Below are 16,851 nucleotides of genomic sequence, written 5' to 3'. Positions count from 1 at the left end.
CATAGTGGAACACTATCACAGTGCCTACTCAGAAATTTTACCTTTCAGTATCTGATCCTATTGCCACCCCCAGCCCAGGCCAAGCTGTTGGAATTTTGATTTGATGAAGCCCTTCATGTGGGCATTAAGAGGAGGGAAAAAAGTCAGGAAACCCTAGAGAATGCCACCATGTGGTACATTAAATCAGTGGTCACCAAACTTTTTGCAGGTGAGGTTACATTACTGGTTTTATTGGATAAAACCCACTTCTCAAAACAAAAACACTCTGGTTTAAAAAGACACACATGCACATACACATGTTAATGAGTGTGCAAATTAGTTCTGGTTTGAAAATACAACATTGGTGCCTATGATCACTGGAGACACCCTGGGGTATCATAAAAGCAGAGGTGGGAATCATTTCCCTAGAGCTAAGACTTTCATCCACCACTCAGCTGGGCCACACTACCTCTAACAGGTGAACAAAACAAGATGTACAAGGAGCCCAAAACTGAGTCTTTAATCTGGCCTCCTCCTTTCATCCTGCTGTTTCTCCAAGGCATGTGTCATCCAGATGGAAGAGGATGCTGTGTCCTTGTTAACATTAAATAGAAATGGAAAACAATTCTTCCTGGCAATTACCAGCTTTCTACCATCAGTTTACTTCCTGTCCCTCCAACTTAACCACCTCCAGTTACCACCACCCTCTGACTTCCATCCTGCCCCTAGCCCCTCCCTCAACAGGAAGAACTCATTCAGAAGAGATGGGTCAGCAGGAAAAGAGAAAAAGAACATAGTTTACCTTTAAAATAATGACTCATTTTATTTTTTCTTTTAATACGTAGTTATAAATATATTTTGTCAAAATATATGATCAATATGGTCAAAACATTTGCACATAAAGTCATAAATAAGGTCAAGGTGAATGTTTAGGGTTTTTTCCTTTTTTTTTTTAAAGATAAAAGTCCAGCTATAAGGAAGCAGTCTGTGTAAAGTGTGTGTGTGTGTGTGTGTGTGTGTGTGTGTGTGTGTGTGTGCGTGTGTCTGCATCTCCAAGGATTGCCTGATCTCAGCGGCACCCACATCCCTCTACTACCATCTCCTGATAATTTTTCAGTACCACCTTGTCATACTCATCCAGGTATAGCATGGAGATGGCACTCAGTTCTGTGGGAACACAACAGGCTTTGGGGATACTGGAATTGACAGAGTTAACCAGGGTCTGCACAATGGCATGGTTGGTGGAGTTGAGGTGGTCAGCCAGTGGAAAGGGGCAGTCCCCGTGGCAGTAGAAGGCCTGGTAGCCCGGTGGGGCCACAATCCAGTCATTCCAGCCCACGTCGCTGAAATCCACATAGAGCGAGTGGCGCCGGCAGTTCTTATTCTTCTTCCGGGCCCGCTGTGGGTGATGCTTAGGGCTACGCTTAGCCCTCCGGCGACGGGTCAAGGCATGTCCCCGCCCATCGTGGCCAAAGGTGACCAGGAGGGGCCGGAGCTGGGCCCAATCCCCACTCCCTTGAGGTAACGATCGGCTAATCCTGACATGCTGGCCCTGGTGGGTCCGGGTCTGATGGAGGTGAGTCACCTCAATGGCCAGCCCATAGTTCGGCTGCTTCTCCTGGGTCCAGCGAAGGACCGCAGGGCTCACATCAAAAGTTTCCCACCGTGTCACATTATGGTGGACCAGTCTTGTGTCCAGTAGTCGTGTGATGAGATGCCCAGGCACCACTTCTGCTGGGGGCTTCATAACCTCATAAATGTTTATTCGGTGGAAGCCCTGCTCCCAATCAGGGCCCTGTTCCACCTGCTCCCGGAAGAGTCGAAGCTCTGCAGATGAGATCACCTCATTCTCTGGGATGCTGCTGAGGTTAAAGAGGAAACGAAAAGCAGAGTTTTTCCTGGTCCCTGGGATGTTCTCCAATTGTTCTAGGCACAGTTGGGGAGGAAAGAGGAAAAAAAAGCTTGTCAACTTTTTTGAGAGATTAGAAATTCAAGTAATAGCTAAGCATCGGGTGATGAGTAGTGAATTCTGCTTCCATAGTGGAAGCCACTTAGGGGAAATGAGCATTACCTTTAATTTGAGGGAGCAGATAAACCAGGCAGCTAGTGAACCAGCAAAACTTCACTAGCATTCGGCAAACACCAAAGACAGAAAATATCTCCCAACCTCCTTTATATGTCTAATAATTTCCATGTGTCAACTCCTTACTCCACCACCATCAAACTTCTCTTTTAAAGCCCTCTTGGCTTTGTGAACAGTTTTCTTTACAAGTGGTTGTAAAGAAAAAGAGGGGCCAACAGAGTAGAGGCAGGAGGAAACAGCCACCCTCTCCCTCTTCTTCCACTTTCGAGTATGTTACTAAACATTTCCCCAGCGATCTTAGAAACACAGAGCATGCCTTGTTGATCATGTTACAGAGGGGAAAATAAACTCCAACACAGTAATGATGCTGGTGGATTAATAACTCAGATTTACTTTGGAAAAGAAACATCCGCTAGGAAACATTCAGATCGGATTACAAGGCCCCTATTGAATAAACCTGACAAATACACAGCTGTAATATTAAATTCTGTAGGTGCTTTGAAAAAAACGGGCAGAAAACCTGGCAGAAAAGGCTTTGATATAGCAAAAACACACTGCCGGGGCTAGCCCACGTCTGAGTGGTGTCATTCCCCTTCTCATGAACCCCTCCCTTCTGTCTCCCAAAAGTAAATTCAGCCACAGCTCTGGAAATTCTTGGAGGTAAGCAGCTGTTCCCCAGCCTCCTGGATTTGGGGCTTTGATGTAACCCGAAGTCTTCCAGCCCCGGTTTCCATTGTCCCACCAACCTGCCCCATCTCCCTCCCCATGCAGACTGGGGCAGAGACTGACCTTCGTGGTGGAAGCTCCTCACGGTGTTGGCCCGACTGGCGGGGCGCTCAGGGTACTCCAGACGGATACTGTGGATCTGCTCTTCCTCCTCCTCCTCCCCAGACTGGAGCCGGTAAAGATCCCGCATGTAATCTGGGATGACAGCACTCCTGCTAGGCTGCGGGCGGCGGCGCAGCCCGAACATCTGCAGAAGTGTAGCCTCGAAGTCCCGCAGGAGCTCATGGCTCTGACCTGGGCGGCGTCCTCCCGCGTGGCCCTGAATCTCGGCGACTTTTTTCTTCCCCGTCTCAGGTATCAAACTAGCATGGCTCGCGCCTCCTAGCAGGACTTGGCATAATAAAACGACCATCAGCATTCGGTTACCAGGAATCATGGTGTCTCTGGGGAGGGGGAGGGGGAAGGTTAAAGAATAAATAAACACCAATAACTAGAGAGAAATAGAGATGTCTCTGCTTATGCATATGGGGCTACAGATGGAGGATCAAGATGTAAAACAGGTCAGAAAGATCAAGTTTGTGTCTTCTCTCCCTCACACCCTCCCCCCCACCAGCTGTAGACCAGCACCGCCAGAAAGTAGGAATTGCCCTGTAATTACTTGGTCTAACTTGTTTACAGTCAAATAACCCCAAATCAGATAGCCTCCATCCTGTTAATCTTTTTTTGTCCCAACTGCTATCTGAGCCATGATCTCAGCTTGGATTCTTCAAGGATAAACAGTTAACATGGAGGGGGTAAAAAAGGGTGGGGGAGGGAGAATTAAAATGCCATCGCTCTCCACTTCAGACCTTCAGCCTCTCCCCCTCTCCCACCCCCCCCCTTCTTCCTCCACCCTCCAGCCCAACTTCCACAACTTCCAGCTGGTTCGGCGCAGGAGGGAGGGAAAGCAGAGAAGCAGGGGCAGGGCAGAGACACGGGGCGGTAGGTTCCAGGGACCGAGGCCGAGAACGTGGTCTGGGAGCTGACCGACTGGCTTGACGGTTTACTTTTCTGTGGCTGATGAGTTTGAAATGCCCAGCAAAAAGCATCTGATCTCCCCGGCTGGCTCACTCCCAGGGAGGCGGGGAAGGAGTAATGTTTTGGGGAGCGACCTCTGTGAGTTTTGACAAGCAGCTGGGAACGCGCCACTGGGGCTTTGGACGCTCCCCAGTCAAGTTGGGGGAGGAGTGAGCCCCTAAGGTACAACGCCGGGCTGTGGACCTTTCGTCTCTTTAGCCCCTTTACGGTCCCCTTTCTTGCAACGCACACCATGTAAGAGTGCGATGGGAGCAAGCAGCACTTTAAACAGAGCCGGTACGGCTTAGAGCCAGGCGGCTGCCCCGCCAAAAAGAAAGCGACAGCCTGACAGAAAGCGGAGTGTGGAGTCTGGAAGAAAAGTCCGACGGGAGGGACACAAGACGAGCAGGGTGGGGAGGACAGGGTGAATTCCCGGGAGGGAGGAAAGAAGAGGTGTCTACTCACTGACAGAAAACAAGGCATATAATAACAGTCCATGATTCTTGAGAGCCAATCTTGAACAAACTTGCTGGAAAGGCTCAGAGGAGCTGCTGCAGTGCGTTGCTCTGGATGGCACTACGGAATGGCTCCTAAAATGAATATTTGAATATAATGAGACTCTGGCGCAGACTGGCTCTGTTTTTCTTCCAGCCCCTCTGAGTCACGTGAACTCAGAGGCCCCGCCCAGTACACGGAGGAGGTGCCCTCCCCGCGGCAGGCGGTGAAAGGCCGGCCCCCCCCCGCGGCCCCGCCCCTCCGAGAGCGGCCGCCTCCGCGACCGCCCGAGCCTCCCGCGGTCCCGAGGAGCTCCGGCGGCGGTCTGCAGTGCTCTCGGCCGGTCCCAGGGCAGCGCGCGGAGGACGTGGTCCTCGCCTCTACCCGTGGTGTTCGGTGCGTCGGGCCAGGCCCTCGCGCAAGCGGCCTGAAGCCGGTGGATCTGCAGCGCACTGTTAGGGGCTGCGCGTTTCAGCGCGAACCCGGCTCAGATGGGGCCAGGATCCGGGTCGCCGGAGTCTCAGCCGCTCAAAGTCTCACTAACAAGGAGCACTTCAAAAGCAAAGCGCTGAGGGACACACATACACGCGCGCGCACACCCCGCCACTTCCTCCCCAGGGTCTCTGCGAGGCCAAATACTGTTCCCAGCGACAGCCAGTCATCCCCTGGCGTACGTTCACGAGTGCCCCGATGAACCGCCAGCCGCTTCAGCTCCCAGCCTAAAGCTGATGACCCTGACACCCACGGGGTCGGTGGGGGTGGGGGTTAGGCGAAGATCGGTGCGGGAAGGCGGGGAGGGAGCTCCAGCCGCTAGGCTATTTTCTCCGCACCGCATCGGCCGCAGCATACCCCGAGCAAAGCAACTCCCCAAAGCAAGCGGTCGGAGAGACCAGCCCAGGCGGAGCGGCGGATGCAGGGCTCACGGCTCAGAGCAGATTGATAAGGAGATGTCGCCGCGGAAAGGGCGCATCACATGTTTCAGGTCTTAATGTCGCCGAGGTTTTACAACGCACGACCAGGCGCAGAAAGGAAATCCCACCACATTCCCAGGAGTCGAGAAAACTGAACAGCTTTCGGCCTGCGCTCGACCTCTGTGCGTCTCTCTTTCCAGCTTATTTTATTTTTTAAACTACCACTCCTCCCCCCGCCACTTCCTCCCCGACCCCCTTCCTCCTCTGCACCAGCTGCAGAGTCGCAGCAAATTATTTCTTCAAGAATTTTGCCAGCCCACACCTCAAGGCACTACTGGGATGCCCTGACGCTAACCGAAGATGCTGCACGAGTGGGTCGCTCCGCACGGGGGCCTTTTCTAAAAACCTGCCCGAGCGTCAGCCCGAGCCCGCCCCGAGGTCGTAGCCCCGCGACTCCCGCCTCCAGAGCCCCCAGCACCCAGCCTTCTTTTCCTGAGGCTGTTCCCAATTCCTGACTTTAGTCGCTTCAGAGATCGAGCGCTCAGCTGGCCCGACTCACTCTCCCGCCCAGACTTGATTTTCTTCTTGGGGGCACTCGCGGGAAGCCTGTGAAGAAGAGTAAAGACTCAAGAGCTTAGCCCTCCTCCGGGCCGCGGCTGCCCGGCGCCGCCCGACCCCGCCGGCCCGGGAGCGGAGGCCGCGGGCGCCCCTGCGCGGTCCGCGCGGAGCGAGAGCCGAGCCGCCTACCGAGCGACTTTAGGTTTTCCCGCTCCACGCCATCCCTGGGTCCGACTGTGAAAGCTGGGAGAGCGAAGGGGCTTTTCTGAGACGCCTGGGACCCTAAAAGGGCCCCGTGGGAGGAGCTCCAGATAAGGAAAAACGACTGAGAGCCGGTCCCCGGGGGCGAAGGGACCGTGGAAGGGGCGCGCGCCCGGAGTATCCCGAGGATCCTCTGCTCGACACTCTCCCTGGGCCGCGGGACGCGCGCTGGGGAGGAGTGAGAGGTGTTTCCATGTCAGATTTAATAACATTAGTCTCGAATCACGTTTTTCTTTCCCAGATTTTTTTTTTAATTAAAGATAACAGCTGAAGAGAACTTTTGTCTCCAGAACTTTTTCTCGGGGGGCAGGGATGCTTCTGCGATTGCCCCTTACTTCCCTGCCCCAGTGTTTTCCTATCGCCGCAGTTTGTTCAGAGGTAGCCTCAGTCTACCAAGTCTGTGTTTTGGGGTGGGGTGGGGTGGGGGAGTTTGTGTTCAAGATCTCACAAACCTCCAGCCCACAAACTGCGATCCTCAAAAACCATCCACCTCAGCGGTGCCCAGGAAGCTTCTGAGGCCGCGGGCCCACCTCCCGCAGGGAGGGGTCCGGTCCGCAGGGACCCGGGAATCCCGGGACGCTTTCCCGTCGGCTCTGGGCCGGGAAGGCCAGCAACTGCACCAAGTCCGCGGCCCGTCTCGCCAGCTCCCCAGCGGACACGCACGGCAGGGAGATGCGTTCCCGGAGCGCCTGGAGTCCCGCCCATCGTCCCTACACCTCTACACTATGAAATGACGGAGGAGAGGCTCTTCGGGTGCTGCAAGTCCACGAAAATAGTTCGAGGAGGAGGCGCGCGGTGCGGCGGCAGTTGGCAAGCTCTCCGGGAGGACTGCCGGCTGGGCGCCGGGCCGGATGACACTCCCCTCGACGCAGCCCCTCAGGCGGCGCGCAAGCTCCAGGGGCAGAGCTGCGCCCCACGCCGCGGAATCAGCGCTGGTTAGGTGTTCTCCCTCCACCTCTCCGTCCCGCCGCCCCCGCACTCTGGACTTAAGAGCCGACACTCTTATTTCTCTCCCAGCCCTTCCCGTCTGGGGATCGCAAACGCCAGTCCACTCGAAACGTGTTTCGCTCAACCCAGTCTTTCCCAAAAGACCCGCAACTAAAGGCTTCTCTTCATCCCTCCTCTTGTGTCCCGAAATCTCCCGGCGCCGCCGCAGAGAAGGTGGTCCGGGTTGCCGCAATAGCAGTTGGGGTCTTGCAGCGCCAGCATCCCTACCTCTAGCACCACCCGGGGGATGGCGGGGGGCGGGGGGCACCTTTTGCGGCGACCACAGAATCCCGCGCTTCTCCGAAGGATGCGCCTCGGGGCCCTCTGCCCGGCACCCCTCGCCAGGTAGCCTTGCTCACCATAGGTCCCTGCAGCAGCGGACTCGCCAAGCAGCAGCTCCTGGGGACCTCTGAACGGCTGCGGTGAACCTGGGCGAGGGCCGAGGACTAGGGCGCTGCAGGCTCGAGACGGCGCGGACGCGAATCCCATCCGGGACATAGGCGAGACACGCAGCCGGGAGCAGCCGCGGCGTCTCGGCCTCCCGTCCCACGGCTTGGATGCCAAACTCACCTAGCTTCCGGGCCGGGCTCCGTTCTCCTTCCCTCCCTCCCTTCTCCACTGCCTTCCCGCATCTCCTCCTTCCTCCTCTATCCCTCTCTCTTTCTTTCCTTCCTCCTCCTCCTCCTCCTCCTCCTCCTCCTCGTCTCCGGCAGCCCCTCCCTTCTTCCCTCCTCCCTCGCTCGCCTCCCTTTCTGGGATGGGAGCCCCGCCCACATCCTCCCATCCCGCCGCCGGGCCTCGCCTCGCAGGCCCGGGTCCCGGAAGCCCGGGCAGCGCCGAATCCACAGCTGCCTCCCGGGCTGGGACGCCGCTGCCTCCAGCTCAGGGAAGTGGCCGGGGCTCACCTGGGGACCACGTGCAGAGGTACTAGAAAGCATGCACCGACTAGTTTCAGTACCTTCCAAAAATACCCATGGGAGCCTGGGCTTCCGTGAGTTTAGAGTAACTGCTGCCCAAACTGATGATTAAAACACTGAGTAATCACCATTTAACCCCGAGTAATTAGAGATAATGAAACACCTCTAAAATCAGGTTATGGAGCAGTTGGATTGGTTTAAAGGGTGGCCTTCTGCAAACTGCTAAAGGATTTGCAAACGTTGAGAAACAGGCTGTATGCAGAGCTGTATGCCCAAAAGAGGTACCTCCTCAGCTATTAAAAGGCGACTCTTTCCAAAACGCTTTTTTAAAATGCTTCTTGTGGAAAGCCTTGGCGATAACCCTCAGAAAGATAGCTGCGATAAAGCCTTATTTCCCCACCTCCCACCACAGGCCTAACACGTTCGAGGACACAAGAGGCTTGGAGATAGACTGGGGCCACCATTTTACCTAAAAGGTCTGTTTTATAACTCAGAAGCGTTAAGAACTGTCACAGCAGTGTCTCTGCTATTCTTTTCTGGTGCACCTAGGCTTTTTGGTTCCTAGGTTAAGGAAACCTGACCCTCAGAGGAGCTAACACCACTGAAGCAACAACCTTTTTGGCCATAGGGAGACAAAAAGTCTGTTTTTAAAGGAAGAAGGGGGATGAGGAGTTGGCCCTTTCCTACAAGAAAGTGCTAGTAATCATATTAACAGGGAGGTGGAATGTGTGGCTTTAAAACCTTCCCAAACAGGAGCTAATTTCACACAGTAAGGGAGATATCAACATCATCTCTGTGTTTTACAAACACGGAAGGGGAAGGACAGCAGGTTAAAGGGACATGGCCCAGAGCCCTGAAGTAAATCACAGCCTCTGCTCTGGAGTCCTGAGCTAATGCTGCAGGGCAGGGCTGAGGGTCACAACCCTGAGCTCCAGGTAGCCAGGAGAGTGCTGGAGGATTGAGCATTTCCTGTCCTGGATTTATTTCCCTGGGATAGACATCACACCTCACTGTCCCAGCAAAGCACTTGGGTCTTTTCTTAAACAAATATTGGTTGAGGGAAGCTCATCTTTAAAAACTTTACATTTAAACACTTTCAATATTTAGAAAACAGGAACTCCTTCCTGAGTGGGACAAAGATTACAAAGGGTGGAAATTGCTTGAGCTCAGAGCAACAACTGTGAGAGCAGGGCCATGGCATCTTGCCTTCTCTTCCAAGTTAGACCCGTGAAGTCCTATAGCCCAACAATGCACCAAACCATAGAAACAAGCTGTATGGCTTTGGGCAAGTCCTTTCATGCCCATGTGCCTCAGTTTTCTCATCTACAGAATGAAAGGATGAGGCGAGATAACTTCCACACCCCCGTCAACTTGATAGTGATGTAATTTTTAATTGAAATTTTATTAAACAGCTACCTTCTTCCATTTTAAATCACTCCTGAGCCCACCTCCTCTAAGAACCTCTGATAAAACAGGGCAGGGCAATACCACCACCCAGAAAGGATGACTGACAATATACCTCCAGCTGCCAACGTAACTGAAATTACATTAATTATTGATAGTAACACAAAATTAAAACCCATTGAGTAGTTATGTAATGTCCACCTTGAGGTGGTGTGCTCCTTCAGCATACTGCCCAGAGTGGGACACATTAAATGTTCACAAGTCCCTAAATCAACCACTATTGTTTTAATCATGAACATATTTAATGTGCTCCTTAATATAAAAATTCAGAAACACTGATATGCTGCGCTTAAAGGCAGTAGTTTATTTTATTTTAAAACACCAGATAATAGTTTTTTTCTTTTTTAAATTCAGAATGTTTTTGGATGACAGCTATTATCTCATTTTGCTGAAGCCCAGATAATAAAATGGCCATTGGTCCACCCATGAATCTGTGAGACTCATAGTCCAGGATTTTCTAATTAAGCCACCTGGCATACCTGGTTTAGACCCTGATATGAATATTTAGATGTGTGGAAATGTGTGATTTGCTTCAGTTCTCTTAGGACAACTTTATATATGTTTATATAGAACATAATATAGATGGACCAAATGAAACTCTAACCTTACAGCATTTAGATTATGAGAAATCAATCATAATTCAAGACCAACTATTGTTTCTCTGTTGCTACTGCTAAATAAAGACTATTTGTCTGTTGGGTTTTTCCTGCAGACCATCAAGAAAGAGTAGCTGGGCAACAAATCCCTAGGACAGCCTTTCTCAAGGTATATTTTCAGGACCATAAGCTGCAGAACAAGGCTGGAAGTGCTGATAAAATGCAGATTTCTTGGCCCTGCCTGGCTGAGATCTGGACTCAGAAATGTAAACATTTTCACAAGGTTCCCTGATGGTTCTGAGCACAGTAAAGCTTGAGAACTACTATTTAAAAAGTTATTTCACTTATATTTTCAGGGCTGATAACTTTAAAAGGCTGATAGCTAGACATTAGTAAACAGCCAGGAATATGCTTGACCTGTGCTTTATACACTGTTAAATATGGTAATTATAGTACTACTATGCCCGGAACACACCAAATAGGCCTTTGCAAGTGAGATTTCTAATCCTATAGATGCAGTAGTCCTTACTTCTAGGTCCTCAATTATAGTCCACATGAGGTCTTCAAACTTTCTTTGCCAATTAAATCAGTTGAAGTTATGGAGGAGTACTTTGAAGGAATTTGCCTGATCATTGCTGACTTTTGAGAAGCAGTTAGAGAGAGAAATTGGAATTGGAATTACAAGGGATCTCTGAAACTGGCCAGGCCAATTTGCTTTCCTCTTACTAACATTTACCACTTGTTGCGTATTTGCTGCCTACCTACCAGACAACCCTCATAAAACCCCTGTTCTACAGATGACTATAAAATTTAGAGAGGTCATATAAGTTGTTCAAGGTCACAGAGCTAGTAGGTGGTGGACCCCAAATTCAGACCAAGTCAGTTCTTCTCTACCTCCACATGCCATGAGCTGGGTCTGCAGAGGGATGGATCCTGGTGGCCACAGCTTCTAACTAAACAAGGCTTTGCTGGAGGCTTCCCCAGGCCAAGGCACCAGCTGCTTTCCATCCTTGCAGCATGCTGTTACAGAGAATATCAGAATATCTTCTCAGTACTTAGAGAACAAAATCAAGATCCAGAACTTTATCTTCTCCTGATCTTATTACATAGTCCACGTTAGGGCAAGACTTTCTGTGACCTTCCCTGGGAAGAGGTTGTGATCTTGAGAAAGAAACTGCTTACCTCTGCTGGGTCTCAGTCTCCTCATTGTAAAATGTGAGGATTGACCAGGTTCCTCAGGTTTTCTCAGGTCCCAAGATTGAGAAACAATATATCTGGTAGTTAAAATCATGGTCAAATAAGTAACCTCCAGAGTCTTGGTTTCCTCATTTACAATCTGAGAATAACAATTTCTATTTTGAGATGTTCTTATAAGCATTAAATGAGCTAATGTAATAAAATGGCAGGTACCTAAGTTCTCAATAAATATCAGCTATTACTATTTGCAAAGGTAATGATTACATGAGCAAAGTAGGCGAAGAGTCACTCTGGTATTTTTATTTACAGCTAGTGATAAACTTTTTAAAGGAAGGGGTTATATTCACATTTACTCTGTAATCACTGGTGCCTCACACATCTCTGGTGTTGATTGAATGAAGGCTGTTGATGTGAATCAGTATGCAATGAGTTAACATTCATGATCATTTGTCTACACAGATCGGGCCCATGAACATATCTTGGCCAAGAAAGCTACTAAATGTCAAAGTGGACAGTCACAACTACTGAAAGTAATGAAATGATAGAGTAGATTGCGTATGCAAAGCATTTTCCATCTCTGATTTTCCTGATCCCTAACACCTTGGACTTTTAACAGTTTTTCTCTGTACTTCTTGCTAAAATGTAAGCCCAATCCTTTTTCTCTGGTCTGAAGAAGAAATTTAAACCTGCTTGCAAAGTTTTCCTTCTCCAAACATTTGAGATGGTTGTCAACCCTTGAAAAACCTCACTCAAAGCTAAATAATACTGGATTCTAATATTTTCTCATGAATAAAGTAAAATGCAATACTACCCCAGTTCCCTATGCCTTATTGGTGTCTTGCTACTTTCTGGAATACAGTTCTTTTTCTTTTTAATCTTTCAAAACAGAGCATCAGAAATGGACAGAGAACTCTAGTGTAGACCCCCGAGAGATCAACCAGATGAAAAGTATGCTTTTATGTCTTAACGCGTTTAATATGTGGATGGCAGACAGGGCACGGATACTGAAATTCACAAAAAGGAAGGGATTGGGATACAGTGAAGGATATTTGGTTTCTCCCTGTTTTCGCTTCCTGTGCTAAAAAAGTGGTCAACTGCACCCACCCGATTCCACAACAGGGAAGCTGCTTGGAAATAAATGATTCTAGAATGTATCAAGAAGGTTAAAACCTTGGAATGTCTTCGTTCTTACTGTACAGATCTTTCTTATTCTCTCTTTTTCTCTCTGCCTTTCCCTGTCGTGTGAACAGTGTGACCTGGATAAAAATGCAGTGTCATTATGGGATGAGTTTTGGAAACAGGAGCAGAGTCCTACATGGATATCAGGCTGTACCACATGAGTTGTTGTGGTTTCACAAACAGATGTCAACTGGGCAATGCCATCTCACATTCTCCCCTCAATTCATGCTAACAGCTTTCTAGTCTTTTGCAAGGAAAGCTTTGTCCAAAGAGGCATGTGATTCAAAAAACTTTCATTGTAGAAATAAAACTTGGTGCTTTTACAAATCATTTAAATATTTCATGATCCTTGAAGGGGGAAAAGAATCGTTTTCACCAATGTCCTCTTCAAAAATAAATGTATATTATTTATATTGCCCTCTGGGATTATGTATAGATGCAACATTCAAAAACAGTTGTTCATGTTCGCTTTGTGAAAATTCATCAAGTTGTATACATGAGATTTGTGCACTTTTCTATTTGTGTTACACTTGAATAAAAGTTTACTAAAAACATGCTTTTAAAATTATTTTTTTTTGAAGTTATTTTCTTTGACCATCATTTGAAGCCCTCCAGCAAGAGATGATGTTCCTAATCATTTTAGGTAATCAAGGGTTGTTCAGGGCAAAGCTAGGAGAAACATAATCTGTAGTCCCATCGTGGCGGCAGCACCAAAGAATGAGACCTAAGCCTTCAAGGAATCCACTCTGGAGCCTCCCAAAGAAGAGTGGCTCAGGGGAACAGCGCAGCCAAAGTCAGAGGGCAAGATGCTTGAGGAGCCACTGCACTTTTCTCCAGCCCGGGGAGGCTGGAGCAGCTGGGCTGGAAGAGAAGATCCTGGAGGCACTGTACTTTGTTTTCAGCTCTTCCCCTCCGTGACTTCTCTGGCTAAAAGGCTCTGACTGGGTGCTGCAAAGGGTCAGTCTCCGGGGGAAACAGGCAGGGAGACCAGACACATATCTTAGAAGAGAAATGCACTAAGCTCAACAAAGAGGTAACAGCTTCAGAGAAAGAAATGGACTCCGGACCCAGATTCTGGGAGCCCTGGGCTTGGGGACAGCAGAGTAAAGGAGAAAATGGAGCTGCGAAGAGCCTCTCTTGATGACACCCCAAAGCCCAGCCCAGTTCAGACGCAGACAGATAGATCTTTTGGCGGTGGCCGGGGTACGGTCCTTTCCCTGGCGTGGGTCCCCAAGGCCGCAGTCAGAGATCACGCTAACTCGCGTTCGAGGAGTCAGAGAAACCCAAGAGGGATGTTGAGAGTCTGAGCTGCAAGGTGAGAGGCGGCGGGCAGGGAGCCGACCTGCCTTCGCTGGGCGGCAGAGGCGCACCCGGCTCTCACCTCCAGCAGGCCGACTTAGGAGGAGGCGCCGACACGCGGAAATGCCCAGCCACGTTTTCCCTTCGCGACCGCAGATGTGCAGCAGGCAGGGGACACGAGCCTCGTCAGCCCCGGCGCCTCGGGCTCCTGGCTAGCCGGCTGCCGGAGCCCCATTCCAGCTCCTTATCCCCATGCCTCCTCTGGTCGACCGGGGCTGGGATTCCCCGGGGCTCCCTAAAGAAACGTCGACGTGCTCCCTGATGCCCGACGGGGTGCCGGAGGAGTTTGGGGAGGCTGCTGCGCCCTCCCCTTGGGCACTCCTGGCGCGTCCCGGTGGTGCCGCCCCATTAAGCGGCCTCAGGTGTCAGCGCAGGGCGGGGGCTTGAGGGGTGCGGTCACCCCGCCCTCCCCGCGCACCGGGCTCGCGCGCCGCCCAGGCCTCCAGCTGCCCACCCGCCTCCGGCCCTCCTTATTTTTAGATGGGCGGCTGCACCTTCCGACCTGCAAGAGCTCGCCCCACTCTCAGACTCGTTTTGCAGGGTTGGTGCCCCAGGTGGCTAATCTGACCCACACTTGAGTAAACACCGGAGCGCCGGGGGCAAGCGGGGCGAGCCACCCGCACAGAATTTCCTTCCAGCCGCAAGAGAGGCTCCTGTGACGCCCAGGTTCCCACTTCTTTCTTCGCTCTACTTGGAAACTCTGGACCATCCCTGGAGAAGGAGGGAAGGAAGAAGAAGACAAGAAGAGTAGGAAGAGAGGGCTTGAGAAATGGGGAGTCCTAATCTGGTTTCTGGGGCAATTCTGCTCCAGCTCCCCGCAGTCACCACACCGCACCTCCAGTTTCCCACACTCCCAACCGCACCTCTCACCTCCGATGTTGGACACAGGGTACAGGAATCCCAATTTTACTCGCAGAAAATTAAATTTGGATAGTATTTGTTAAGCTTACTAGCCATCCACTCCACTACTGGTGCCGTCTTATGTCAGCTTGTCCAGGCTGCAGAGTCTGGTTTTTCCCATCTCTGTAAGGAAAAGAGTGTGATTCCCCAGGTGTCTGGGCTCACAGAATCTTCAGTTTCTACTTGCCAAGCCCAGCAATGGTACCTCAAGGTTTGAAACACAAGGAAGGTGAGATTTATAAGGCCAGGAAGAGGAGCAAGGACCTGGCTAGGAAGTGGTCAGCAGGAGGCATGAGGTTGCTGGAAGGGGCTCCAGATTGTCTGGGGAGGTGGGGGACAATGAATCACTGCCAAACAACCTGGGGGGCCCTAGCCTTCCCTCAAGTGAGTTTAAAAATGAAACATAAGGAGACTTTTACTTAGTACAAGGGAAGGCAGGCTGGATTTTGAAGCCTTTGCCTCATAATTCTGATACACAGAATGCAAATAAATCCATTTTCAGTTTGGTCCATTTTTCCTTCCTACAAGTTAGGGTGTCAACTACAAGTAATGGGCAAATACATCTTAAGTTTGCACCAGAATGTTCTGTGCCACTCCTGCATCTGACTAGCTCATTAGCTGAACCTGACAGAAGGAAAAAAAAAATGGGGATAAAAACTGGAGGAATAAATAAAGATCTTCAGGGAGATATAAGAATGCTGGCTTCCTTCAGTGCATTTAAATTACATGGACAGTCTTAAAAACCTGTTAAGTGGCCTTCATAAGGAAGGATTCCCTAGATGGATTTTAGTGAATCTTTGAAAATCCACAAAATTTAGGCATACAATTTTGGAGGTAAGTGTAAAAGTGCATAGAGGGGCACATAATTTTATCAAGTTTTCAAAGGGACCCAGAGAACATTACAAACCCATAGAATATGGGGCATGCAGCAAACCTTGCTTATTGGGACAATTATCTCCAAGTTGTACACACACAAAGCTGGATTCAGTGGTACATGGCTATCACACCCAGGATCAAAATGGCTATCACACTCAGGAGCAAAACGTTCTGAACGCTTCATTCAGACAACAGAAATGCCTATTTAGAGCCCACCACACAAGAGAAAGGACCCTAGGACCCTAGAAGAAGACCAGGAGGGAAACCCGGCACTCAGGACCTGCTCCCTCCCATGTTAGCTGTACCCCCAGCTATCCCATAAGACTCTTGAGATTCTTAATTTGTAGATCAACCACTGGAGTGTATGTGAAACTAATGTACAGATCACAGAACATATGGCTGGTGGCATTTATAAAAATAAATGCTGATGATTTTCCACATGCTAGTTATAATTAGATAAATAATTATGTAAATAATTATAACTGTGAATATTTGCATATTCTCTTCAATCATATACTTATAAGGAAAATCAACATACTTTGGATTCCTGACCATTGTTAGGTATGTTCACGTTTCATTATCTCATTCAATCCTTGAAATAACTTATGGCTTTTATACTGTAGTTATCCACCTCTATCCCCCCTTTTTTGACTTTTGAAGAAAGACAGGCATAGAGAGGTTAAGTAAATTGCCCAAGGCCACCCAGCTAACAAATGCCAGATTACAACTCCAGAAGAGGTCCCTGCGTTACAGAGAGGATATTAGAGAAAGAGCAAATGTTATTCAAATTTAGGTCATTCTAATTCCTATGGTACTTGTGCCTTCTGTGCAAAAGTATAAGAGTTTGAAATAGAACAGCCACACTTGGGTTCTTCTCACATACTTCTTTGCGAGAAAACTGTCTTTAACCCATTCACTGCCTTTTCATTCTCTCCACAGTTCAGGTTCACTAGCATCTTAATCAAAATATACATACATAGTTACTTATTAGTGGCATCTCTGCTTCTACTAATTGGACAGCCTAAGAAGGGGAAGAACTCCTCTACTCTGCATTCCTGCAACCCCTCTCAGTAACCCTTTGTAGTGAGCATTGTGGCCTTGGGCAGCTTAACAGATGGCAAAACTGAGACCCTCCCATGCCCCCCTCACCAGTGGTTAAATACCTGACCCAGGGTGAGTTAGCAGGAACATAAGCTTTTTTTTTTTTTGTCTATACCATCCAGTCATGGAGCTGATGAAGACAAGAACATTTTCATCTTGCTGTTCTCTGAGTTTCAGGTATATTAGAAGAACTTCCACAAGCTATG

At 49.6% G+C, this 16,851-nt stretch overlaps 1 protein-coding gene across 3 annotated transcripts; it reads right to left on the bottom strand.

Moving 5' to 3' along the window:
- Positions 1-796: 796 nt before the first annotated feature.
- BMP4 (bone morphogenetic protein 4) lies at positions 797-7,735 on the bottom strand. Of its 3 annotated transcripts, none has more exons than XM_036918229.2 (4): positions 7,627-7,735; positions 4,310-4,434; positions 2,852-3,178; positions 797-1,905 (listed from the first exon to the last, which is right to left on the bottom strand). In XM_036918229.2, exons 1-4 carry the CDS (start codon positions 7,686-7,688, stop codon positions 1,049-1,051), a joined length of 1,371 nt encoding a protein of 456 aa, XP_036774124.1. In that variant the 5' UTR covers positions 7,689-7,735; the 3' UTR covers positions 797-1,048. The 3 variants fall into 3 exon arrangements, with proteins under 3 accessions (XP_036774124.1, XP_057344438.1, XP_036774114.1); XM_057488455.1 differs by having other exon boundaries at positions 7,416-7,690; XM_036918219.2 differs by lacking the exon at positions 7,627-7,735 and having other exon boundaries at positions 2,852-3,231; positions 4,310-4,440.
- Positions 7,736-16,851: the final 9,116 nt, after the last annotated feature.

This window comes from Manis pentadactyla, chromosome 11 (genome assembly GCF_030020395.1).
Source record: "Manis pentadactyla isolate mManPen7 chromosome 11, mManPen7.hap1, whole genome shotgun sequence".
Classification (NCBI taxonomy): Eukaryota; Metazoa; Chordata; class Mammalia; order Pholidota; family Manidae; genus Manis; species Manis pentadactyla.
Note: the sequence above shows the minus strand (reverse complement) of the source record. Positions and strands in the feature narration are given on the sequence as shown.

Excerpts from the sequence above, each read along its gene's own strand:
- BMP4 (XM_036918229.2), bottom strand. The coding sequence starts at position 7,688 with ATGCGGGAAGGCAGTGGAGAAGGGAGGGAGGGAAGGAGAACGGAGCCC. Across the intron at positions 4,435-7,626 it reads GAGCCCGGCCCGGAAGCTAG|GAGCCATTCCGTAGTGCCAT; the intron begins GTGAGTTTGGCA and ends TATTCATTTTAG. Across the intron at positions 1,906-2,851 it reads GAGGAGCTTCCACCACGAAG|AACAATTGGAGAACATCCCA; the intron begins GTCAGTCTCTGC and ends AACTGTGCCTAG.